This window comes from Condylura cristata, unplaced genomic scaffold (genome assembly GCF_000260355.1).
Source record: "Condylura cristata isolate star-nosed mole 26May11 unplaced genomic scaffold, ConCri1.0 scaffold00038, whole genome shotgun sequence".
Taxonomy (NCBI): domain Eukaryota; kingdom Metazoa; phylum Chordata; class Mammalia; order Eulipotyphla; family Talpidae; genus Condylura; species Condylura cristata.
In genome coordinates, this window is record NW_004567139.1 from 10,319 (window position 1) to 36,489 (window position 26,171).

At 39.8% G+C, this 26,171-nt stretch overlaps 1 protein-coding gene across 1 annotated transcript; it reads left to right on the plus strand.

The window, feature by feature from the left end:
• On the plus strand, positions 1–25,800 carry EFCAB3 (EF-hand calcium binding domain 3). The gene is made up of 12 exons (XM_004693421.2): positions 1–34; positions 1,634–1,691; positions 5,296–5,348; positions 7,981–8,071; positions 10,502–10,566; positions 14,389–14,532; positions 16,193–16,264; positions 17,342–17,462; positions 19,111–19,301; positions 19,589–19,773; positions 22,812–22,934; positions 25,465–25,800. The coding sequence occupies exons 1-12, from the start codon at positions 1–3 to the stop codon at positions 25,789–25,791; spliced, it is 1,464 nt and encodes a 487-aa protein (XP_004693478.1). The 3' UTR covers positions 25,792–25,800.
• Positions 25,801–26,171: the final 371 nt, after the last annotated feature.

Genomic DNA, 26,171 nt, shown 5'->3' on the forward strand with positions numbered 1-26,171 from the left:
ATGAAGGACCTGATGCCTCATTTGACGTATAATGGTGAGGCTTTTTCAACTCTGTCATCTTCCCAGAAGTATGTCTTTGTTATTTTGGACATAATATCCTCAGAAATGATACTCCTGTGAGCAACTGAGAGAGTGTCTGGGGGGCAAGCTCAGAGAGTCTGTCCTGGGGGGCAAGCTGAGAGAGTCTGGGTGTCAGGCGATGCCATTGTTGCTGGCCCACCTCTCACTCTATCACACTCTGAAAAAATGGCACAGTAAGATTGGGGCTGGCCTTTCATATCTTAACTTATAGTATTATCCCAACCCCACCCTACCCCAGCCCCCCCAAAAAAGAAAATACATTAGAGTAATTGAAATTAAAAAACAAAAATGAGTGTTAGGGAGTGAGACACAGGAGGAACGAGGGGACTACGGAGTTGATTTGTTTGCTAGTTTGTTTACTGAAATTTTTTTGTTAACAATCCATCCTGGTTACATGACTGTCCTGCTGGCTCTTATTTTTTATAACTACTTTAATTTTTTGTATTTCTACTACTGGTTTTCTAATATAAAAAGATGACCTAGAAGCATTTAGAGTGTAGACATAAACAGTCAGCAACGCAACCTTTTCCCACTAAAACTTTTTGAAATTTTTTTCAATTGAAATTATATTTCATTAAAAAGTATATTAACATGTACCAGGTTTATTAGTGCTTATTTTTAATAAATCAATAAATATTTTTAAATATTTTCAATTTTAATATATGGTAAATATCCATAGCTGTAGACCACACAAGCCACTTGGCGGTCCTTAAAATTTAAGACTGTAAAGAAGCCTGACACCCAAATGTTTAAGAATCTTTGACCCCAGATGATTCTTTTCATACTTTGTTTCATCTGCCTTCTAAATAGTTCTTTCTTCATGTCTCATCAGCACCTTCTTTCTTTTTTTTGCAAGGAAAGGGAGAAATTTCACCTTATCAGATGTACACAAGTTGAGTCAATCAGTTCAGGCACACTACATCATTTGTGCATGCAAGGATACATTATGCTTTACTTCACTGCATTCCCCTTTATCTCCTCATTCCTTCTCATGCTCATCAGGTGCATTCTCTGTCATACCTAGCATATGTCCTTCAAACTCACCTTCCCTGAGTTAATTTAGATATATGTATATCTCTTTAAGAATCCAATGTCTGACATTAATCTACTTAATGATGTATTATAAAATTCATTCTACATATTACTGTACTCAGCATTACTTTTTAACAACTTTAATGAAATGCAGTTTATAAACTATACAATTTATCCACTTAAATGGGTACAATTCAGTGGTTCCTCTTACCCACAGGTACATGCAACTGTCAAAATTCAGCTGTTGTCTCTACTTTATTCCTTTTAATGGTCAAATAATATTCTATTGTATGGATATGTCACATTTTGTTTCCTTCCCATTCTTCAGTTGGACATTTTGAATTGTTTGCACCTTTTGGTATTAACTGCTATGCAACTTTTTGTGCTGCTACATCAATAATGTTGTTGTAAACATTTATCACTATATTTGCCACTATAAACATTATCAATAGCCCTGCAAGAAATAATTGTGGGCAACTTTTTGTGTGAACCTATGTATCTGATTCAAACTGTTTTACAGAAAAAGGGAAGGTTAAAGTGAATTCCTTAATGGATGCCCTGAAGAAATTTAAATGTGAGTAGAAATTTACAGTACATTATAAAATTTATAACCTGATGGTATATGTTTAATTTACATGTGTTTTCTTGGTTATGAAGTAATTCATAGTCATTGTAGAAAACTTCTGGATCCAAAACCTGAAAGAATAAATGAGGAAGTTGTAACATTTCTTAACTTTATCACCCAATGATAAAAGAATGAATAGAAGATTTGATAATTCTGCTGTGAAACTGATTGGTTAGTAGAGGTCAGGTAAAATTTGTCTTCTGTCCTTCCCACACACACACACCTCAATTTGTACTTCATTCTGAAGTAATTTTATTTGCTCTGTGTACTAGTATTTTTCAACAAGATTATTTTTTAAAAATTGATAAGCCTCTGCCATCTTGTTTCAAAAAGAAGAGCTTAAGAATGAGTTGAGGTACTTTATACAAATATCTATAAAATGAATCTTTTTAATTAATTAACCTATTTATTTACATATTTTTTACATCAGTGTTCATCTTTGTACAATGCATGCTTTCTCATCTCAGGTATATCCTGTGAAATTCCCACCACCAGTTCACTCCTGCACATCACCATAGTCTCATGCTCTCTCCTCCCCTGTTTTGATTCTTCTTCCTCCCCCTCTCCTGCAGAATGTCTCTGATTTTAGTTACCTGTTAATTTAGTTTCTTTGGTTATTATTTTTTCTGATCCCTTATTTAGTTCCTCCTATAAGTGAAACCCTCTTCTGTTTTACATTTTCCCCTTCTAGCTTATTTCACTGAGCATAATCCCAGCTCTATCCATGTTGCTGTGAATGGCAGGATTTTGTCTTTTTTTGATTACTGAATAGTATTCTATGGTATATAAATACCACATCGTCTTGATCCAGTAATAGATGTATTTGGGGGCATTTGGGCTGTTTCCATATCTTACCTACTGTAAATAGTGCTGCGATAAACATAGGGGTGCAGGTGTCTGTTTGAATTAATTTGTTGTATTGTGTGCAAAACTTCCCCCCAATCAGTATAGCGTCTTTTTGTTTTGCTTAGTGTCTCTTTTGCTGTACAGAAGCATTTTAGTTTGATGTAATCCCAGCTGTTTACCTTTTCTTTCATTTTCTTTGCTTTGGAGGATGAATCTAAAGATGTTACTAAGATGTGTGTTCTGTAGTATTTTATCTGTTTTATATATACAAATATATAAAGTGAACCTTAATCAGAGAAGATAAATTTAAACTCTGGATATCCACTCTTCATATTTCCAAGTGAATAATATTTTGTTTTATTATGTGTAAAAGCAAAAATATTGAGTAGGTCATATCCCATCTATTGCTGCTTCTGTTGCTGGTACTAAAAAACCTTCAAAAGTATTTCTTGGTAGCTTTTAATCCCAAAATGTAAAAGTGCATTGCTAAATTTAAGGATGCTGGAAGCAAATATCCTTGATGGTGTATAAGATCAGTACTCATCAGTATTGATGCTTACTGAACAGGCACCGTTCAAGGAAATTTATCCATAAAAAGAAAAGAAAGTTCAATGATAAAAACAAACCAAGATTTTGCTCTCACTAAAACTTAGCTTACTAGTGCATAATATGTACTCAATAAATGCTTGTTAATTGACGAATAAAGGGAGGTTCCTAGTCTACTGTTTTCTGTCACTGAAGATTCAAAATCAACAGCTGTGGTTAACATCACTCTTGAGGTAACCTCCCAATATGAACCACTCAGAAGAGACAGTTGTGTGAAACCCCAGGAAACGTAAGTGGGTCACCCAAATCAGAATCCATTGTTTAAAACATTTACAAAGTCAAGAAAGCACAATTTCACATCCTCTCAGTAAACTTCTAATCACTCTTTTTTTTCTTCTATTTCTGCTTTTTTCCTATTTCTCCTATCTTCTCCATATCCCAATTGATAAATTATTGTTCTTTTACTACCACTTTCCCTATATATTCATCTATTCTTACAGGTTTCCTCATTTCTTTTCCTTCCAATCTCTATCAAAATACACTTCACACATCTACCCTTGCACATGCTGGTCCACTTTTCTTCACTATATAAGCCCCACTACACTTGCCATCAAAATAAAGTTTATTATTTGAAGTCTACAGTGCATTAAAGAAAATTTAGACATTTAAAAATATATTTTATAATTTTAGAAATTTCATATGATAGTACCCATTCCACAAATTGGCCAAATAATGTGCATTTCCACTTACTAACTTTTATTTATAGATAAAAATATATTTAGGGAACAGATCTTATTTCTGAATACTGTATTGACATTTTTATGTGTTTCAACATGTACTCCTGTGATTTAAATTTTCATATTCACATTTCAAATGAGTAGTCATTTTCTAGACAATGGTATTTTCACACCTAAGTATCTTTTTCCCTAGTTCTCACTTCTATTTTTCTAAGGAATAAAGTTGCACTATTTTTCTGAGGAATTGTACCTAAGCACAATAACATGGAAATGACTGTTCTGCATGAACAACTCTGCTAATATTTGTTATTTGATGGTGAACGCTCTACATTTCACCTTGACCTTCAATGGTATTTAAGTATAGAGACTAGATGAAAATTTCTGAAACCACACTTTTTTAAAACATAATAAAATTATAATACAATTTTAGAAAGACCTACTGTGGAAAAATAAAGTCAGCATCTTTTCAGGAGCAGGAATCTCCCACATTACCTTAGCGCTGCATGCAGCAGCCAGGAATGGCATGAGATGCCGCTAGTAAACTGATGTCTGCAAGGAGGAAGGCCAAGCCGCTGGGAAGACAGAATGAGAAAGTGGGAGAGCGAAGGAGAAAAAAGCAAGAGGGCAATAAGAGGTGTTTGATAGGATTGTCTTTTGTTTTAGCTATTAACCTCTCCTCTCCCACTCCAGAAAAACAACTAATGCTGCTTTCTGCATGACATTTTCCCTGTAAGCCTTCAATAGACTAAGCGCCCCACCAAGCATTCCTCTGTTTCCAGAAGCTGCCTTTCCTAATACTAAAACAGCACATCATAGGTTTTATCTGCCCAATTAAACCACTAGGAAATTGAGTCATTGCAAGCTAACCTTAAGTTTTAAAAACCAAACAGCCCTGCATTTTGAGAGGATAAAAGAAAAAGAGTTGAACTCATGCGATTAAGGCATTTGTTTGGTTTTTGTTCTGGCCATGAAGTGGGGGGAAGAGACTTAGTAGTTAATATTTTATTATGATACATATTGGACCCATACACTTCACAGAATTTACTACAGCATAGTATCTGTATCACTGAAAGGCATATAATTAGCAGTTTGTGACCAAAGTACTAGTGAAAATGAAATGGGTAGCAGACCATACTTCTCTAGAGTCAATAGGTTGTCTAAGTTTCACCTCTTCACAAACTAAAAAGATGTTAAATGACTAGTCTTGATGTAAGTGCTGATTCTGTCATGCTTTTCTTTTGGCACTTGATACATTAAAGCACCAAAAGAAGCATTATAAATTAAGATGTCTATCACATAGAACTGATTCTTTTCAGCTTCCCACTCATCTGGAGGAACATTATGATAAAGTTATATCCTCCTATTCTACTTTTCATAACTTTAAATAGATACAGATATTTTTAATGGTCTCTTACTCTTGCCTTTAAGCAAAGGAATGGTGCCTCTACAAAAGTCCATAAAAATTGCCCCTGGTACTAAAGGCGAATGGGAAACCTAGTGTAAAGGACTGTCAGGATGAGGTTTAATGCAATTGTTACAGGGTAGCCCAAAATGGACTTGGGCTGCCTGTCTGTGGGGCCTCACCCGTGCGCTCAAAATGTAATTTTCTGCAGACACACACAAAAAGGGTCATGAGTTTATTTAAAAAAAAAAAAGTGGGGGTAAGGGAAAGAGAGAGGGATACAAAGTAGCTGGAATACTTTACCAGCTCGGCTAACTTGAAGCTCTAGTCCCAAACTAACGCTGCTAGCCCCCAGCCCCATGATCTGAGAGCAGCTGCTCCAGAGAGAGAGAACCGTTACGTCTCCAGAGTCCCAGTTGGAAAACTGCTCCCTATTTATCCCCCAAAGTCCCAGAATGCCTGTTTAGCTCTGCCCTTAGGTCCTCGCAGTTCTGTCCTTGGTACTGCCGGGAGTTGTAGTTTTCCAATCACTGAAGTAGGAGGTGGAATCCAGAAAGCTGGAGTAGGGATGGAGTCCACAAGACTCTACAGAGTTCTTTTAGGACATCCTTCCCCTGAACACAATGACTTAAAAATCAACGTCATTAGTTTCCCCAGTTGTGGTGTCAATTACTACCCTCTATCTACTTGTTGATGGGAATCGAATACCATCATCTCTCCAACTGTTTTTCTGAGTTCCTTTTGCTGTACAGCCCATACCATACCACCACACATCATTTGTGATTATCAGGTGTTTTACATTGTTTTCTAGAAGTTTAATTAAACCACATTGCCTTGAGACATGTCAGGCCTTGAATATTGACTACTTGGATTTTAATTAAAAGATCATATGCTTATCTTTACTCTTTTTATGTCACTCCAATAATACTGTAGTCTCAAACCTATGGGAGTTGGATTTTTTTGTCCCTCTTCCTAGGCTTAAACAATTAGTGAAACTACTTCTAAGCATCATTTAGTCAAATAAAATTTTTCACTTGAACAACTTTCAATTCACTAAGTTTACCATGAAAGTTATCACTTAAACAACTTTCAATTCACTAAGTTTGCAATGAAATTTATCAATACAGAATTTTTTTTTAAATGACTTCTACTTTCCTGAAATCTCAGCAGTGTCACCATGTTCTGATTCTGTAATTTAAACCTATGAATAACCAAAGGTACTGACTGAACCACATTGAAAACACACAGTTGCTCTAACCCTGGAAGAAGCTGATGTTCAAATTCTCAGTGGGGCCTAAGTCTGAGTAGTGAATGAGGTCACAGTTGAATGATGGAACAAACCCTTTATTGGATTCTTGATCTGTTTGAAGGACAGAAGTAGTAAGAAGCAAGGCTTAAAAGTAGGTGACTATCCGAATTTTGTAGAAATCTATGCTGAGTCTTTTTTTATTTTTAATCTGTCATCTCTACAAGAGATTGAAGGTAATTTTTTTATTTTTTTAATGACAATTTTGAGCCACGGGGATGATTTCACAGCCTTTTTCAAGTGCCTGAGTTGTTGAGCCTCTCCGGAGTGCCCGCGCTGTGGTAGGTGTCCAGATTTTGAGCACATGTAGTTGGTTATTTACAGACAACTTTCTAGCTTCTGAGCTGAAGACCTGGGAAAACTGATCAAAACTTGCTTTTTTTCCTCTCAGCTTGATAGTATTTGATTGTCTGTTCTTCATGTCTTATTTTTGCCTGTGACTAATACAGTCTATATTTTGGAAAGGTCATTGGAGAGATACGACCAACAATAAAATAGGAAAGACCCTCTCACCCAACATTGGTCTGTAGGCCCTAGTTCCCAAATATGCACAATTAGGAAGGACTAGGGGGCCACAGCGGACAAAGGCCCTTCAGGAGGGTTTAGAATAGCAAAACAGCATTGTATCCCATCTCCATTCTTTTCTTTTTTTCAAAAATAATTTTAATAGATTTTATTTTTACTTATTTATGCATATAAGAGTGGGATGAGGGAGTTGAGAGGATTCACCAGAAACAGAGTGGGGAGCAAAATAGGAGGATCTACTGAGATACACTGCTGAGGGGAGCAGTGGGCGAGACAGGAGAGGTCTGTAGCACCGTGTGGGTCACCTCCCTGGTTGGGGGTTGAACTTGTGCCACAGTGGCACAAGTTTATAGTGCTGAAACTTGCCCTTTGTGCCATCAGGGAGGTCCCTCTACCCCCGTTCTTTCTTTTAAGAAGTACCAATGGACTCCTAAGAACTGACAAGGAAAAGGTAGACATCCCAGAAAGAGACTCTGGAAAAAGCGACTTCCTACCAGACAGGTATCCAAGATATAAACAATTAGGTAAATATTTTGGAAATGCTGTATTTTATTCTCCATCAACTATAACATATTTTATTTGATTGCAAAAATAAAAATTTAAAGAACTTTTCCACATATTTCCAAAATGCTTTATCTGTGTCACATGGTACCATGGACTTTTATATAAAATCCAAATGACAGTATTTGAAGGGGAGACAATGGCAAGAAGTTTGGTTAGAGATCTTAGGATGATAAAGGGGTCCTTCCCACTTTGAACAAGCCGATAACTTGAATTTATTTAAGATCTTGGACTTTAGATTCAACATCTTGAGCCGGAAAGTTACAAGAGGATTTAGAGAAATTAATCATTGATCATTAATTGTACCCTCTGAATTCAGACAGAGTTACTGACCACATGGCAGTTTGTGACCCTAAGCCAAAAGTTAAACTGAATCCTCTAGCAAAAGTTCCCAGCTCTGATGGCAAGAGGTAAGTAATGTGTGTGTTAATGTGATAAATATATTAGGATAAAGAATTGCTTAGATAATAAATATATTAATGATGAAATTAGAATTCTGTGATAAATTGCTATAATACCTCTGAATTGAAAATATTTGTATGTAAAGAAAAAATATATGTATGTATGTATGTGTATTTTGATTGGAAAAACAAAAAAATTATTCTTCCTGTTCTCCCAAATAATAGGCTATTTTTGTGTGAGGAGACAGAATATGCTAGGGGACTTAAGAAATTTTCAGGTAAACGTTGATGTTTTAAATGCCAGGTCAAAGGAAAATAAATTTAGAGGATCATAGGTAACCCTAAACCCCTAAGCAAGTAGCTTACTAGGAAAAAAGATAGCTGAAACATTGCAGGTAAAATGAAATCTGGAAAATTAGCCTTGATTGACTGTGGGCTGAAATTGAATGGAGGTTCCCCTTAATATTAACAACTTTTTCTCAGTCTGATAATTATAAAATCCAATAATCAGTAGTCCTAATGGTTGGATGTATTTTATCAGATCCTGAAAAAAGTCTCTCTCCTCTCTCAAAATTATCCTTTTTTTTTCTTGGCACTTCGAGAGTATTTCTCCTAGTGTGCTCGGCTATGCCCCTGGAACATACTGACTACCTCATAGCACCGAGGTCCCGGGACCTCATTGTTCCTGTACTCTGCGTTACGGCATTACAGGCTCTCTCTTTAAACGGCCTCCTGGTCGCTGAAAGTGTAGTGACTACAGGTAAGGATAAGCAAAGCCTAGAGTACCACAGGTAGAGGTGAGAGGCTAAATGGGATTGATTCCAGGTCGAAGGCTTCAAACCTCTGAGATAAGTAAATTAAAAAGACCTCATGTTTGATCCAGAGTAAGGCTTGAAATTCGTAAGTCCTAAGAGTCTCCTTTTTTAATGCAGCTAATAAAATGTTGGCCTTCTGTCATCTGGCCTTTTGCTTTCCTGCTGCTTCCTGAGAATGTCCTAGTTCTCTGTTAGTAGGTATCATTCAAAAGAAATGTGTATATATTTAAAAATACAACAAATACAAAACCACCTGAGTAAATGCAAACTTGAGTTTTAAAAAAATCAGATGACATAAAGAGCTACAATAAATCAATGTCAGTAAAAACTGAGAAACTAAGACTGAGATAAAATCCTGTGCTGACAAGGTTGACAATGCACTTTGTGAGACCCTATCACTGCCTTTCTCCTCAGGTCCCTGTTTGAAAATGAATCGAATCTGCTTAGAAACTCTAGAGAATACTAACTTCACAAACCATAATTTTTTTAATTTAATTATCATGCTAAATATTTTATTATGGTTTCATTAACCGCTTGTAAAAACACAAAAACTAAAAGATTCCATATTTCTTAAAACTTTTAGTTCTACTACTATCAAAGATAAATATACTTTAAGTAAAATTGATTTATGAAAGTATGATTATTATGCATTTACTTAAATTATCATATAAGCAACCCAGATTTTGCATAATACATTTTTATGTTCCAAAATTATAACTGCAAAATATTAATATTTTTCCATTTTTCCAAATTTCATTTTCCTGAAAAAGTGAAAGGTTACCCAGCTTTCCAGAAGTATTCTCTAGATAGATACAGAGTAGAAATAGAGATAGAGAAAGAAAAAGAGATCCACCTCGTTCTTATATATACTGGTAAAAAACAATTTGACAGTCATAAAGTAATCATGGTTGAGGACATTACACATCATAAGAATATTCATAATTCTTTAATACTAGTAAGAAATTTTTAAAACTCATATTTCTCCACAATAGGAATAGTATATAAGACTTACACTATTTTACTTTGGAGCACCTCCACTTATCTGTGTGACTTGGGAGAAGTTATTAAAACCCTCTAAGCCTCAGGTTCTTCTTTTGCAAAATGGGGGAAATCAGATTTTTCTTTAAAGATTTATTTATTTATGCATACAAGTACTAGATATAGACCAGAGGTTTAGGAGGTGAGAGGATTCACTAGAGACAGAGTGGGAAACAGAACAGGCAGATTGACTGAAATACACTGCTGAAGAGAGTAGCAGCTGATTCAGGAGAGGTCTGCTGCACCATGTGGGTCAGCTCCCTGCCCAGGGATTGAACTTGTGCTGCAGTAGCTGCAGACAGCTTCACAGTGCTGCGACTTAACCCCATGCATCACCAGGGAGGACCTGGAATCAGACTTTTTTAAGAGTTAAATGTGAAAGGCATTTCAGGGTGGAGGTTGACTTAGTGGTTATATTTTCTTGTCATTCCATGACTATTAACAAGTGATTGTAACAGGTCCCGTAGGTGGTATGACTCCAGAGATCCTGAAATGCATACAATCATTCCAATCTGCAAAAACTAATGACTGGAACTAATATTTTTTGGTTTCATATATGCACTAAATCTTTCATGTCTTTTCTCAGGGATAAAGATTCACCAGGATCTCCCCCATACCACTTACAGAAGTTGAATGCGTCCCAAATACAAGGTAATGAAAATTATCCCCCAAATGAAACTATAACTGGAAATCCCTTAACACATCTGATCATTTTCATCTCTAAGAGAAATCTGAGATTTCAAGAATTGTCTACAGCACTCTGTTATTTAAAGCAAAAGAAATTGTTTAAGTCAAAATCTAATTTGTTGGAGGAAGGAGTATTACTTTCAAACAGACTGTCCTAGAATTTAGATAGTCCTTACGGTAATGGTTTGTGGGTGCTATGGTTGTAGGGAAACTATGGGGACTATATCTGAGGGGAGAAGCCAATTACTGTACAAAGTGAACAATTATATAAGAAAATAAATAAATATAATTTATATGGCCCTGACCAAATATTATGATTTAAAAAAAAATAATTTGCACATGTGGAAAGAACAAAGTTAAATAGAAATCAGTATTGGAGCAGTATAAACATAACTAAAGTCCCAGGATTTCTCAGAGATAAAAAAAAAAAAGTGTAATGATAAGATGGGCTATACTTACTACAATTTATTAATCCAAACAACAAATATTCATTTAAAGTCACTAGTGTCCTAGGCGTGAGAATCATCACAGCTAACAAGTCAAACACAATTCCTTCCCTGAAAGTCTTTTTTTCAAGTTTTTATTTATATATATTTACATCATTGTATATTTTTAAACAATGTTTGCTCTGCCACCCCTGAGGTATAGACCCTATAGAGTTTCCTCCCCCGATTCACCCATGCACCATCACCACAGCCCCCAGCCCCTGCAGGATGTGTCTGGTTTATAATTCTGTTTTGTTGGGTTTTATATTGTTATGATTTCCCCTGATGCCTTATTTGGCTCCCCTATATTCCTCCTGAGACCATCTAATATTTTTCTTCTTTCTTCAGACTTATTTCACTGAGCAAAATTCTTCTAGTTCCATCCATGTCACTGTTAATGGCATTAGTTTATCTCTCTTGATTGCTAAATAGTATTCCATTGTGTATATATACCATATCTTGATCCAGTCATCTATTTTGGGACATTTGGGTCATTTCCAGGTTTTACCTATTATAAACAGTGCTGGACATAGGACTACAGGTATTCTTTTGAATCAGTGTTTTTATATCCTTTGAGTAGGTCAGATGTAGAATTGTTTGGTCATAGGCAGCTCCATTTTTAGTAGTCTGTGGAAACCTCCACACAGCTTTCCATAGTGTTTGGACCAGCAGTGTAGGAGAGTTCCTTTTTCATCACATCCTCCCCAACATTTGTTGTTGCTAGTTTGTTTTTGTTTTTTTTTTTTATATGCACTATTCTTACTGGTACAAGGTGATATCATTATGGTTTTGATTTGGATATCCCTTATTATAAGGAATGTTGAACATATTTTCATATGCCTGTTGCCATTTGCATTTCCTCTTTAGAGAAATGCCTTTTAAGTTCTTCTGCCTATTTCTTGATTGGATTGTTTCTTTGTTTTTGTTGAGCTGTGTGAATTCTTTGTATAACTTTGTGATCAGTCACTTATAAGATGTATGGAGTGCAAAGATTTTTTTCAGTAGGGTATCTCTTTGTTTTGGTTAGTGTCTCTTCTGCTGTCCAGAAGCTTTGCAGTTTGGTATAGACCCAGGTGTGTATCTTTTCTGAAGGAAAGTCTTGTAGGGAACACAGTCAGTCAAAACATGAATTTGTTGATCAAAACGTATTACAAGCTATGATAGAAGTATAAAGTGTTAGAGGAGCATACAAGAAAGTTTCCTGTCTTGAACTTGTTAGGACAGGAGGGGAGCCTAAAGAAAGTGAATAATGAGTAGAAGTAAATCAGATACATAGAGCACAGAGCCATGTTCTGAGCAGTAAGTGTGAAATCTATAAACCCCCAAAAGAAAGACAAAGCCTAACACACACTTTTTTTTTTTAATTGAGGTAACAATGGTTTACAACTCTGTATATATTTTCAAACAGGCTCACACTTTTCCAAATGCATGTTACCACACCACACCTACTAACAGCCCTCCATATTAGAAAATTTTTTAGAAGTCAAGCTTCTGGGAAGGCTGAAGCTTCACCCCTTCAGGTTTAGAATGCTCCTCAAAATTGTCATGATCATCAAAGACAAAGTCTAAAAAGCTTATAGAGAAGAGCCTAAAAGACATGTAATATGGGATCCTAGAACAGATAAGGACACTAGGGAAAAACCAATGAAATCTGAATCATGTCCAGTTTATAGTATTATGCCAGTGTTGGCTTTTTAGTTGTGACAAACACACCACAGTTGTGTAAGATATTGACATCAGGGAAAACTCCAGATACAGGGACAACCTACAGTAAAATATAAGGCAAATTTTAAAACATCACATCCTGCCCACACATTATCTCTCTGACCTGCCTTTCTCTTTTCTTGCTCACTCTGTGATGGCCACACCAGCAGCTTGCTGTTTCTGGAACATTCCCAGTCCAGTGCTCTTGTGAACTTAGCTCCAGACCTTCCCTCTGCTAGTGCTCTCTTCCCCTAGCCTCACCTCCTTCAAGTCTTCTCAAATCTTACCTATGGGATACAGAAACATCCCTTAAGGCCTAGAGCCTCCAATTCCCTGATCTGATTGCCTTTTCTTTTTCCCTTAGCACTTTCTACCTTCTAATGTTACCCAGTTTACCTACTTACTCCATCAGAAGGGCAGAGCTCTTTGTCTGGCATCTCTTTAGGTATCGTAGGGGCCTGGAGCAGCACTGGCACATAGAAGGCATGCAGGAAGCACTTGTCGACTAAGCTGCATGAGTGGATGAATGTCTTGAAACATGAATGTCTTCTGGAAATATCAGGAGAAACTAGAAACAAATCAGAGATGGTTCCAGTCCTAGAGAACTCTGCCTTTTATCAAGGGAGAAAGATGTTAACTTTTCATACAACTATAGGGGGCAAATCATCATTATCGCTACAGGATTGATCACTTGCTTACATAGAGACACCAACATTAATATCACATGTAATTAGTTTTCTTCTAGCACCATTTGGGGTGTACTTTGTTCTGGGTTTAGTTCTTTACTCAGTAACGTCAGGAAATAAATTGGCTGCAGTATTTTCTTTGAAAAAATTTGAGCCTGTACAAACATAAACAGACATATAATTTGGGCTCAAATTTACATTAGTTTTCTATCACTTCTGTAACAGATTACAACAGTGGCTTAAAACAATGCAGATCTATTATTATTTAGCTCTGTAGTTCAGAAGTCTGGTTCCTTTTCTCTGGGTCTAGAAGGTAGAAATGAAACTGTTGGCCAACCTGGCCTCTTGTCTGGAGACTCTGTAGAAAATCCTCCATTTATTCAGGTTTGGAATTGAAAGTTATTCAGAGTTGTTTACAGGACCCATATGATTAAGGTCCATTTCGCTGCTGGCTGGCTGTCGATTAGGAGCCTCTCCCGCCCCTCACAGCCACCTGCGTTCAGTGTCTCCTTGCCCCTTCATCTGCAAAAGAGCAACAGACTTCAAATCCCTCTTAGGTTTTGAACTTTTCTCCCCTTCGCCTTCTGCACATCTCCTGCTTCCAGCTGCCTGAGGGACATTGATTAGGTTGGGACAACTCAGACAATCCAAGATTAACCTCTGAATTACATCTGCAGAGTCCCTGCTGTCAGGTAAAGCGATACAGTCAAAGTTCCAGGAATTAGGGGGTGGACATCTCTCAAAGACCAGTTCAAACCCCATGGGCGAGTGCTGTCTCTCACCAGAAATGTCAGTTATGTGTCATTTTACTCTCAGTTCTTTTTCAGAACATCAGCTGTTCTCTCTGTCCTCATTTCATTAGAATTTGTATTTATCCTTAGTAACTGCCCTAATTTAATTCCATTCTCCAGCCTTCCAAGATGCCTACAATTTCTTTTACAAAGATAAAACTGGCTGTATTGACTTACATGGAATGATGTGTACTTTAGCAAAGCTGGGAATGAATCTAACCAAACATGATGTCTATAATGAATTGAGATGTGCTGATATTGATCGTGAGTACTTTGACTTGTCATTATTTTTTTCATAAAAGATAAGAATGTGAAACTCATAAAAATATACAATTTAACTTGAACGATGCTGGGGAAAGGCGGTACCCGTGTACCACATGAAGTGAAAATCTTCATATAGCTTGGCTCCTCAGAAATGTAATTACAGGGCCTCTCTGGTGGCACAGGGTTCAAGTCTCAGCACTATGAAGTTGTCTGCAGCCTCTGCAGCACGAATTTGACCCCCAGCCTGGGAGCTGACCCATGTGGCACGGCAGACCTCTCCTGTCTCCCTGCTGCTCCCCTCAGCAGTGGATTTCAGTAGATTCACTTGTTCTGTTACTCACTTTGTCTTTGGTGAATCCTCTCATTCCCCCTGAACCTCTGGCCTAACTGCCAGCTCTTGTATGCATAAGTAAATAAAAATAAATCATAAAAAAATACTACTCAACAACACCACCCCTTGGTATCATCGGGGGACGGTTTCAGGATTCTCAGAAGATACAATTCCCAATGCTCAGGTCCTTATTTTCAGCCCCTTATCATCTTTTCAGTTCCCCATTCTTGGAGTAAACCAACATTTGCAATAAGAAGAATCTGTGAAGGCAAAACTCACAGATAGGAAAATCCTACATATAAGTGGACCTACAAAAAACCATTGTCCAAGGGAAAGTTGTTTATTTTTTTCTCTATATCTGTATAAATGAGAAATAAATCTAACCTATTTTCTAAAAGTATTTGTTTCTCTTTAAGGATATCAGTAATGTTATGTACAAGCTATGAAATCAAATTAATGCTACAAAATAGACCATCCTTTGAAAAACTTGTGTTGAAACTAAACATGTTTGTCACATTATGATGCCAAATTCAGATTACCTGTCCTTTTTGGAGGGCGCCTTCAAATAACAGAGACAAAGGCACTGACAATTTCAAAAGTGACCTGTTACCATGGAAATCCAAGATTTTTGCTTCTGTTTGCATCATGTTAGTGCAAACCTTCCATCATTAGACTCTACCTGTGTTGAATTTTAAATGCCACAGCATTGTGGTTGGTATTTTTGAAGCGCATCAGTAATGTTTCCATTGGCTTTGCTGTCCCACCGACTAGTAACCCAAACTGGCATGCTGGTGGCGTGGACAGTCAGCCAGCTAGTGGCTCCTCCCCTGCTCTAGCCCTGTACTGTTAGCATCCGCGTGTGAGTCAGTTGTTTTCACCAACTCTGCCCAATTTTCCTACAGTTCATCAAAACACACAGCCCCTCCTATAGCACTCACTACCCTTCCCTTTCAGAGGAAATGGGTTACAACGCGGGGCATCACCGTAGTGGGAAGAGTAGAGGCAGGCATGGAGGAGAGAGGTAGGAGTAGTTCCCTGCAAAAATAGCAGCTTGGGGGGGGGGGGATGAAGGGAGGGCAGACTGCAGGGGCCCCCTGCAGAGCTCCCCCTGTGGAGCTTTTTGTCCTCCGCCCTTCTGGAGGCGGGGTGGCCAGGTTCCCCCACCCCCACCAGGATGCTCAGACACGCCAAGACCAGTGCTTACTGAGCATATTTCTAGCTCTAGAACGCATTCTGAGTTTAAATGTTTTAATTGTTATATTTAACATATAATCTGACAATTAAAATTTGCTTTATGTCCTTGTTCTGAGCCTTTGATTTCTCCTGCAGGAGATGGGAAGGTGAATTTCTCAGACTTTATAAATGTGCTAACAGACAAGAACCGCTTCTTTAAGGCTGTGGGTGAGTAACGATAGGACTGTGTGCATGGCAGGTGGGTAGAACCAGTTCACTGCATGGCAAATATTATTCAGTCAGCCCTCCCATCAGGAGACAGGTCAGGAAGACACCAGTTTAGGACCTGCCTGAATTTCATGCTGCTTCTCCACAACTATTTGCTGAGGAAATCTATAGCTTTAGAATTTTAATTTAAATGTACACAGGCATAGTCCTTATGCAGAAGACCTTGCTTTTGATCTCCAAGGAGAACCCTCAGAGTGACTGGTGTAGAAAAACTGGTCTCCTTTTTTGTCATATTTTAATTCTCTGCCAAGTCATGTGCTGCTTGGGGAGGCATTCCTTTTACAAAATAAGGGAAATGTCTTAAGAAAAATGCTCTTGGGCAAATTTGGATATGGAGAATTTACTGTTCCTGAAAGATAGTTTCCTCATCCTGATGAAATCTCCAGCGCAGGCTGGAGATTCTGCTATAGGTTAAAGTGCATCTTTTCACTCGAGGTTAGGACTGTTGGAGGAGCACTGGAAATATTACTGTTAGCCCTCTAAATTGCTTGTTTACGAGTTTAACAAGCTATTTCACAGAACTTCACCCTACCCATGTTTTCTAGGGTAACTCAATTCCAAATAATGTATACAATTTTAAAACAAACCCATTCATAAGCAGGGAACAGTCCTTAAGAGAAACAAAAACCAGTGCTTGCAAGTGCCTGTAAGACCTTACAGGGGTCTACTCACACCAGAAACGTATCTGCCCATCACTCTTCTACCTAACTGAAGCAGCCAATAGTCTCATAACACACAATCATGTTTATATTAGATGTATCACTGTATTTACTTAGAAGTCACTGAATGAACCCTTTTTTAAAATTCTGTGATTATTTGGTCTGGTAAGTCATCAAAATGACTTTTCTGACAAGTGGAACAGCTCTTGAATGTTTTCCTATAATTCTCTAGTCTCTGACTTTACAATATTAATACCAAAGGTATAGCCAAAGGTCTGTTTGTCAATTTGTTACTGCTGTGTTTCTTTTTTTCAAGTTTAGTCAGAAAGCATTTAAAAACTTTTTTTCCCTTCCATAGCTCCAGAAAATCAGACCTGTTTAGATTTGGCTGGCAACCCAGGGATCCTGTTGTTTGAAATCCTATCAAAGCTTGTGGAAACGTCAGCCCTACCCAGAAAGACTATAATGGAAATAGTAAGGCAAGTGACAAAGGATGGGGCAGACACAGCCTCCTCGGAGACACTTAGGAGAATATCAACAAGGCAGTCACCTCGCACCAACATTCTGCTCCCCAAGGTCTGCACCAGAGCAAAGGCGGTGTTTGTACAAATGCTCACAAGCCAGTTTGCAAACTTCATCCTTCACAGCTTGAGACTTTCGCATGCCACAGTTTGAGACCTTGCCCTTCATCCCCACAGCACTGCCTCGCTCCATAACTGCAAAGCCCATCTCAGACATGTAAGGGCCCTGCACAAGGCCCAACACAGTCAAGAAAGTTCAGCCTCTCCTACCCTGCCTAGAGAATTCCTGCCTAGAGGAATAAGAATTTTTCAAGGTTGGTTTTGATGGGCTTGGGAGTCCAGTTTGGACTACAAGACCTTCCACCTCGTTCTGGAAACAGCAGCAGCTCCCGGAAGGTCGTTTGTCTCTGGGGTGAGATCCTCCGAAATAGCCTTTGGACTGGAGCACAGACAGAATGTTTTCACACCATGCCCACCACCAAAGCCCCAGTAATCCTCCTCACGTCCCCTGGGGCCACTCCCACCCGCCCCTGCCCTACACCACCCTTCCTTTCGAGTTGCCTCAGTTTTTAAGTAATGTCACGGTTTTGTAATTGGTTTTGTTTTGTCTGACCCTTTGTTTTGCTTCTCTATACTCCACATAATACCAGGTTGGATTTAAGGCATGTAATTTTTCTTACAGAATTTATAACCTGTATAACCAATGCAGAGATATGGATAGTAACATATCTCTTAGATATGTTCATGCACATACGTAAACACAGACAAACACAGATTGCAAAGACATGCAATCAACAGTGATTTACCATGGGTAGTAAGGTTACTGGAGTCTATCCTACTAGTTTCTTATGCTTTTCTATATTTTCCAAATTCTCTACAACAAGATTTTCTTTTAATTTTAAAAAAGTACATTTCAAAACTCAACACAAGGTAATATAATAGAAGGCATGATTGATGTTTATACTTGAAGGTACTACTTGAAGGATTTGTTGAAAATCATAACCCATAGGTATTTTTCAAGATAAGATATGAAGGTCTTGGCCCTCCCTAGTGGCACAATAGGTTAGGATACAACACTGCAAGCTGGCCTTAGCTGCCTCAGTGTGAGTTCGATCCCCAACCCTGGAGGTGACCCACATGGTGCAGCAGACCTCTCTGACCCACCCACTGCTCCCCTCAGCAGTGTACTTTGTCGATCTGCCTGTTCTGTTCCCCACTCTGTCTCTGGTGAATCCTCTCACCACCCCTGCACCTCTGGCCTGTATCCCAGTTCTGTATGTATGAATAAGTCTTAAAAAAAAAGAAAGAAAAAAGTATTTAAAAAAAGATATGAAAGTCTTGGAAAGAGGAAGGAAACTAAAGCCCAGGATTATAAACTATCAAATAGCCCAATGACCTGTGGAAATTAATAATGACTGTACAATAAATGTCACAAAAATTGGCATCAATAAATAATACTCAATGGATACACAAATTCAATTTAAAATAAATTTATTTAGTTTATACAACTTGCAGCTTGACTATTTTTTCTTTCTGTTTAGTACTCAAGCACTTTTTCACTAAGTTCATAGTATTTTTTAACATCTCTGTATTACTTTCTTTTTAGCTATTTCCGAAAAAAATTGCAGGAAGCTTCAGGAATATCATGGAATCCCTATACTACTGATCATAGTAAAAGGAGGTTTAAGTCAAATATATGCACCCCTCCAAGCTCCAGCACAGCTGCCTTTGCTAATGCCGCCCGCATGACCATAATGACAGAAAAGGATTTATTCAAATTCCTTGAACAACTCAAGAGTAAGAGCCATTGTCCTGTCCCCACTGTTGTAAAGGATTTGTCTGTTACTGATCAGAAATAAGCAGTAGAAGTGCTGTCACAGCAGGCTCACTGTCCACTCTGAGTGGCCTCTGTCATAATAGCATGAGCTCCTGGATGAAGCTGTGGGTGGGGGGGAGCAAGAACAGGAGAGAGAGGAAGGGAGCCGGAGCCCCTAAGGAGAACAGACAGGCTGCAAAGTAGGCACCCTGTGTGTCTTTCGTGTGATTTCTTCTTGTGTTAACTATCTTTGTTTCTATCTTTTTAGGATGCAATCCTCCTTCAGATAGCCCATATTCAAAAATACCCATCTTCCCATTGTTTCCTAATATGGATGGGATAGTAATGGGAAAGCCATACAAAGACCTACAGAAACTAGAAATGCTAAGGAGGAAACAACCTCTGAATTTCTTTGAGAACTATTTTTTCCATAAGAGAGACTGGAAAACACAGGTGCAGTATATCATATTCCTAACTTTAAATGCTAAGGGTTTTGAGTTCTAATTTAACAGAATATGTAACATACTTTTTTTTTAGTTTATTTTTACTTATGCATACAAGAACTGGGGTGTAGACCAGAGGTAGGAGGGGGGTTGGAGGTAAGAAGGTCCACCAGAGACAGAGTGGGGAGCAGAACAGACAGATCTACTGAAATGCACTGCTGAGGGGAGCAGTGGGCGAGACTGGAGAGGTCTGCTGCACCATGTGGGTCAGCTCCCTGGCTGGGAATAGAACTCATAGAATTAGTGGTACAGTGGCTGGCAATAGCCTAATAGCACTGAGACTTTATAAACCCTCCGCCACCAGGGAGACCCCACAATGTACCTGTTAATGATATATATTTTCAGTCATTACACTTCAGTATAATGCAGTTATGCCTTATACTTCAAACCAGATTCCAGTGTTGTATTCCTAAATTTAAAATTAGGTATATGGCAGGGGAGATACCATGATACCATGATCACCAAGGTGGTTTTCCCAGCGCAAGGCTTATCCAAGATGTGCTGACCCCTGTGATTCCCCCAAATGTGGGAAACTTGACTGCATTATTTGTGGCAGTGGGGGACTGAGTGTTCACGCTCTCCCCTGTGAAATAATTAATAAATTAAAAGCAAATAAATAAACTTAGTTATAAATATTTCGTTTAATTTCAAGTAGTTAAACTTACTGAAAAATACAATCCTAGTCTTGAGGTTGGGGTTTGGAGTACTAAAGAATATAAGAATGTAATAATAAAAAGACCCTCCCATCAATTCCGGGATCAGATGCTGCTTTATGAAAGCTCTTAAATCCCAGCTCTGGATCAGAAGCCCACAGGCCACGCAGCAATGCTGAGAGGAGGTGCCGGAACTCAGGCTGCCCGTGGACTAGCAGCCCACGTATAGGCCCAGCTTCCCCTACCCACTCTGTGGCCTCCAATCTATTTGCCCCCCTCCCAAGATACGCTTGGTCGTCATGTTTATTAAGGTCTCAGGCCAGTATGCCCTCTTCTCTCAGGAAGCATTGATGTCACCCCACATCTGGCACAGGCTTCTAGCCTCAGAATCAGGGATCAAGATTTGACTGGAGGTCAGCCTACCCTGTAGGCCAGCTTCCAAAGCTCCATTTGTTGTACCCCTCTGAAATCCTTGGGGAGCCCCTCCAGACAGAGGACTTAAGACTTCCAGAGGCTGAAGAAATGGGAAATGGGGAGTTGCTAATCAATGAACATAAATCTCAATTATGCAAGATGAATAAAGTATAGGATTGTACCTTAGTTAACAGCGCTGTATTGTACGCTAAAGAGCTTGTTGAGAGGATAATTCTCATATTGTGTTCTTACTTCAGTTATCTAAAATTTTAAGATAAAAGAGTCCAGGGGAGTGTCACAGACACAAGTGTCATAAGTTCAGACTTTGTCTTTATTGCTCAGATGTGTGCTTTCAAGGAAAATAATCTAAAATATAACACTTATGAAGGTAAAGGGAAAGAAAAAATAGATTAGATAGTAGACTTACTATTAAAATAAAAATAAGCCAGTATTATATATTAGTTGAGGAAATAAAATTTAAAAAAAATATAATGTAAATGCTATTTAATGATTTTTTTAATTATCAAAGATTTTAACCATCCTGAATCTGTAAACTTCAGACTACTGAAGGCATTTTGCATACTTAAAAAAATGTAAGAATAATTCCTAAGTGAAGAGGCAAATCCATAATGATAGTGGGAGATTTTTATCATGCATCTCCAGAAGCTGGCAAAGGAGACAGAAATAAACCAACTCCTTACAAAAAAAACTTAACTGTTAAAGAAGAGAATGTGGTAACTTATAGAATCTGAATCTAAAAAGTCATATCAGGACATGGAAGATGTAAGCGTTTAGTCAGAAGGCCCCAAGCTCTGGTTTTGGTTGGTTCTCCGCTGCACAATAGGACACCCAGAGAGCTTTGAAAGTGGGTGGTGCGGAGTCCTCAAACCTACCCAGTTATTCTGTTCGCAGGATGGGGCCCAGGCCTCAGGAGATTTTAAAGTTCCTAATGCAGCCAACACTGAAAGCACTTCTCAAAGAAAGGAGAAATTGAAGACATAGGGAGACGCAAGGCTGGCTCTTTAATTTGCAGAAACCAGTGCAAAATGAAAACATAGGGCCCCTTGCCCGATAGTAATTCCGAACCTGAAGACAGCACAGTCGAACATTACACCAAACACCGGCCCTTCCGAGTAAGAGGTCCTGCATAATCACGCCGGTCACATGCCCTGGGAAGAGGAAAACTAATGGGATAATGTCCAGCGGAGAAGATGCAGGGAGAGACTCTGGCCGTGGAAACTGGGAACAACTCGTACTTCTGTCTGAGAGGGAGAGGGGAAGTGGGTTAAAAGATGGCAAAACCTTAAGATAGAAAGATTAATTACAAGAATTCATATTCGTCAATCTTAAAGAGAGTCTCGCGGCCTGGTTTCCCAGCAGCACATATGAGGGCTGCAAGAGAGCTCACGGCAAGCAGAGAAGTAACATCCAGAGCACTGAGGGCTAGGGTGAGGCTGGGTCAGGCACATTTTCAAGGCCAGCACTCACCTAACTATGTGATCTCCAAATGTGCTCAGCAGCCCAGGAACTGGGGAGGGGTGGCTGCTTCCTCCTGAGAAGTGGGAGTTGATACAGGTTGTACTCTGAAAAGGACACGCTTGCTTTTTACTGCTGTGTGACGGCTGCTGTGTGATGGTGGGGAAGTTTGGGTGTGGATGGCGCTGGCTCTCCTCTGCCCTCCAAATCCATTCCACACAGAAACTGTCTTCTGGTCAATACCTCTTATGAGCAGGCTTCAGCATGAAGAGAATTTGCCAAATGTCCACGAACACATGATTCTACCAGGTGCCCGAGTAGGCCGGACAAATGGTTCAGCCGTAACCTTACAAACCACATGCAAGCGCTTCTGTTTGTTATGTCTGATGTATAATTCAAACTAAACTGTATTACTAACCTTTTTTTTTTTTTAATATGCATAAAGGCAGCAAATGTAAAGCCTCTCAGCCCTACCTCAGGCTACCCACCGGACATCCTTGCCATAGACCAGATGCTCAAGAGAAAGCAGAACTGGACAGTGGCCGACGTGGCCACTATCAAACAGCATGTGAGTATTCACTGTTGAATGCCTCCCCAAAAGCAGTGACGAAACTATGTTCCACTTCAGCACTACAAACGTAAAACCCAGATATATTTTTTCTGTTCTGTCTTTAAAATAAGACCTTTTACTGCTTGTAATGACAGTTCTTTCTCTATATGCAAATGAGCTTAAATGGTAATTGTAATTCATGCTGCTGGTGACCCTTGGAGCCACCATCTGCCCAGGACTGGGACATTCATTTGTTTCTTGCTGGAAACAGCAATAGCCAGGTCATAAGTCAGCAGCCGCAGTGAGTGGTGTGTGCAGAGAGTCAGGATGAGAGAAAGCGTCTTCCTCAGAGCGGCTCAGGAGGAATAATAGTGAGTGTGCTAGTGCCGAGCGCTACTCTGCAAGTGCCCCACTGACTCACCACCACCCATGCCCAAAGGCATGCAGCTAGGGAGTAAGAGAGCCAAAGCCATGAACGTGAGCTTGGTCCCAGAGTCCACACCGGCTAGCCACACCCTGCACCCATCTGCTTGTGTGCCCTTAGTTATTAGCAGCTTGTACCCTCGACAGAGACAGGCTGGGCTCTATTTATTTTATGCTTCCTCCCTCTGCATTTGACACTCGCGATCAAGCTTGCATAATACTTTTCTGCTTCCCTGGACTTTTTTTTTTTTAAAGATTTATTTATTTATACATAACTGGGGTACAGGCCAGAGATGCGGAGGGTGAGAGGCTTCACCAGAAACAGAGTGGGGAGCAGAACAGGCAGATCGACGAAGTACACTGCTGAGGGGAGCAGCGGGTGGGTCAGGAGAGGTCTGCCATGCCATGTGGATCTCCTCCGGAGCAGGCGGGAATCGAACTCATGCAGAAGTGGCTTAAGCTTCTTGGTGCTGTGCTTTAACCTGCTGCGCCACCAGGGAGGGCCCTTCCCTGGACTTTTAACACTGCACCTTCAGTGCTCCTTGGAGCTCTGTGGCCTTTCCTCCTCCTCCTCCTCCTTCTTCTGCCTGTTTATCCCTTTAGCCTTTGTGTTTCCATTTTCAAGTCTCATCTGTTCATTTGTCCAGTTTTTATCTGGTGTTTACTAAGAGCCATCACAAAGAAAAAAATACAACTCCTCCTCTCCACGAGTACGGGTGGAAAATGTAGGGGAGCAGCGGTAGTAGACAGGGACAAGTGGAACTGGGGGGGCCAGTCCGGCCACAAGGACACAGAGGAGTGAACTCTCGGCCTGTCACATCAGGACATGCTCACACAGGAGAAAATGGATGCTGCTTACATCCAGAGACCTCCAGGCTGGTGCGCCAGTTGCCCCAAGGGCTCAGGAGCCTGAGGTCAAGGATTTGGGCTCCCAGCTACAGCAGAACATTGGGGCATCTCTGTGTCAAGCAAAGGAAATGTTAGGGCAGCTTCTCTTTGGCAGTGTCATTATGGCCTCCTCATTTCAGCTGCCTCCTGTGTGCTGGTAACTCTCACCCTGGTCACCAGTCTAACTGTGTACTGTTAGGTACAAACTACCGTTCAGCACCTCTATCAGTCTCATTGACCACCTAATGAGTAACTCTGTTCTGTTCCCTCAAAGCATCTCATCAATTTGTGCATCAAATTGGCTCTTCCTTGAAAATTCAGTATCTCAGTTGATGATACACCAGTCCCTGGAACTAGAAGGCCAGGAGCCATCCTTAACTTAAGTTCTTCCTCACTCTCCATAGTAACCAACCACCTAAACTGCCTACTACCATTCTCAAGATTTTCTATACCTGCCCCTTCACTTCTCCTATCGCTGCTGCCTTAGCTGAGGCCCTCCGGTCTTTCCTGGACTACCTGCCTACCTCACAGTTGCCCCCCTCTCTTGTTCCCCACAGAGCTGCTAGTGTCCCAACATGGAGATGCAGTCATGTCACCTTCCTGCTTGGGCCTGAATGACTCCCTCTCGGCGGTGCCAGGGTCTTTCAGCACACTTTCAGCTCCATAAACTACCCAGGGAGGGAGGTGTCTCACGCTGGAAACAGATGCTCCCACAGCATGATTTTCACTGAGAGCAAGTCTAGGAGCCCAACCAGCAGCTAATGCCCACCCGCCTGCATCACTCTGCCACCACAGTGACCTGGACACTGGCCTCACCAAAGTGCCTCCCCGCCTTCCCACCGCAGGGTGTGTGTGGCCCTGGGGACTTGTGTATGCTGTCCCCTCCCCCAGCCTGGTAAATTTTGAAGACTCTCAGCTCAGCACCTTCTCTCATTCTGTCTTCATCTGCACCTAGTCCCCTCCCTGGCATTCCCCTCACATCCAGCGTGGATCTCCAGCCCACGACTCCTCCTTGTTTTAGTCTCTGTGTTTTTAATATTTTACAAGGACTTACGATCATCTCATCATTTGAAATAATGTTTTTCATTTTCTCTCATTTCTAAGTAACAGTGCTCTCATATAAACAAGTGACTTTCAAGCAGCCTGGGAATATGACTCTTTAGTGTATCGATAATTGTGATCTACAAACAAAAGTTATTTTAAGGTAACTGTACAAACTTGTGCTCTCTCACGACAGGTAAAGAGAGCCACAGATACCTATCACTTAGGAATTGCTCTTGAACACCGAAAAGAAATGCTAAACCTCTGGCGGAAGATCCGAGGAGGCCTGATCGGGATAGACACTAAAAATGAATCCTTCTATGATACCTTTTCTACTTATACATGGTCCTGGAATGTTTGCCAAGAATTGCTCTCCCCAAAGGACTTAAGGCTATACGATGCCTACATGAATAGAAATTCCTACCACAACTCTATATTCTGTTCCTCTTCAGATACCAGTGAATGTGACACAGAGATAGGAAGGAAAAGAAAACGGAAAGGTTTCAAAGGCTTTCAACAATGAAATGTCTGCATTTTCTTTCCTAAACAGCTTATTGCAAACTACTTTTTCATAGATAGAAAAGTTATGGTTTCCTGCTTTTGTCTAGCACATTCTTAGCAGCTGTAAATGTTGACATCTTTTAAATTCTGACCAGTAAAAAAGTTTAAGTCATGAGATTGTTTTCCTTTCTTAATTAATAGCGACACCCCTTGCTGTTATTTCCAAGAGCAAGAAGTGCACTCTGCTGCCCCCACCTGGCTCAAAAAACTGCTTGGGCCACAGCAAAGAGAAACATTGAAAGCCGCCCTTAACTTCACCAGAGGGCTGCGGGGTGAGCTTCTAAGGGCCATCTTAGCCATTAGCTAAGCGACTGTGAGTGACATTCGGTTTTTGATTGATTG

Bases quoted from the DNA above. Each gene is read 5' to 3' on its own strand.
- EFCAB3 (XM_004693421.2), top strand. From the start codon at position 1: ATGAAGGACCTGATGCCTCATTTGACGTATAATG. The intron at 10,567-14,388 runs GTAATGAAAATT...TCCATTCTCCAG, and splicing joins GAATGCGTCCCAAATACAAG to CCTTCCAAGATGCCTACAAT. The intron at 14,533-16,192 runs GTGAGTACTTTG...TTTCTCCTGCAG, and splicing joins GAGATGTGCTGATATTGATC to GAGATGGGAAGGTGAATTTC.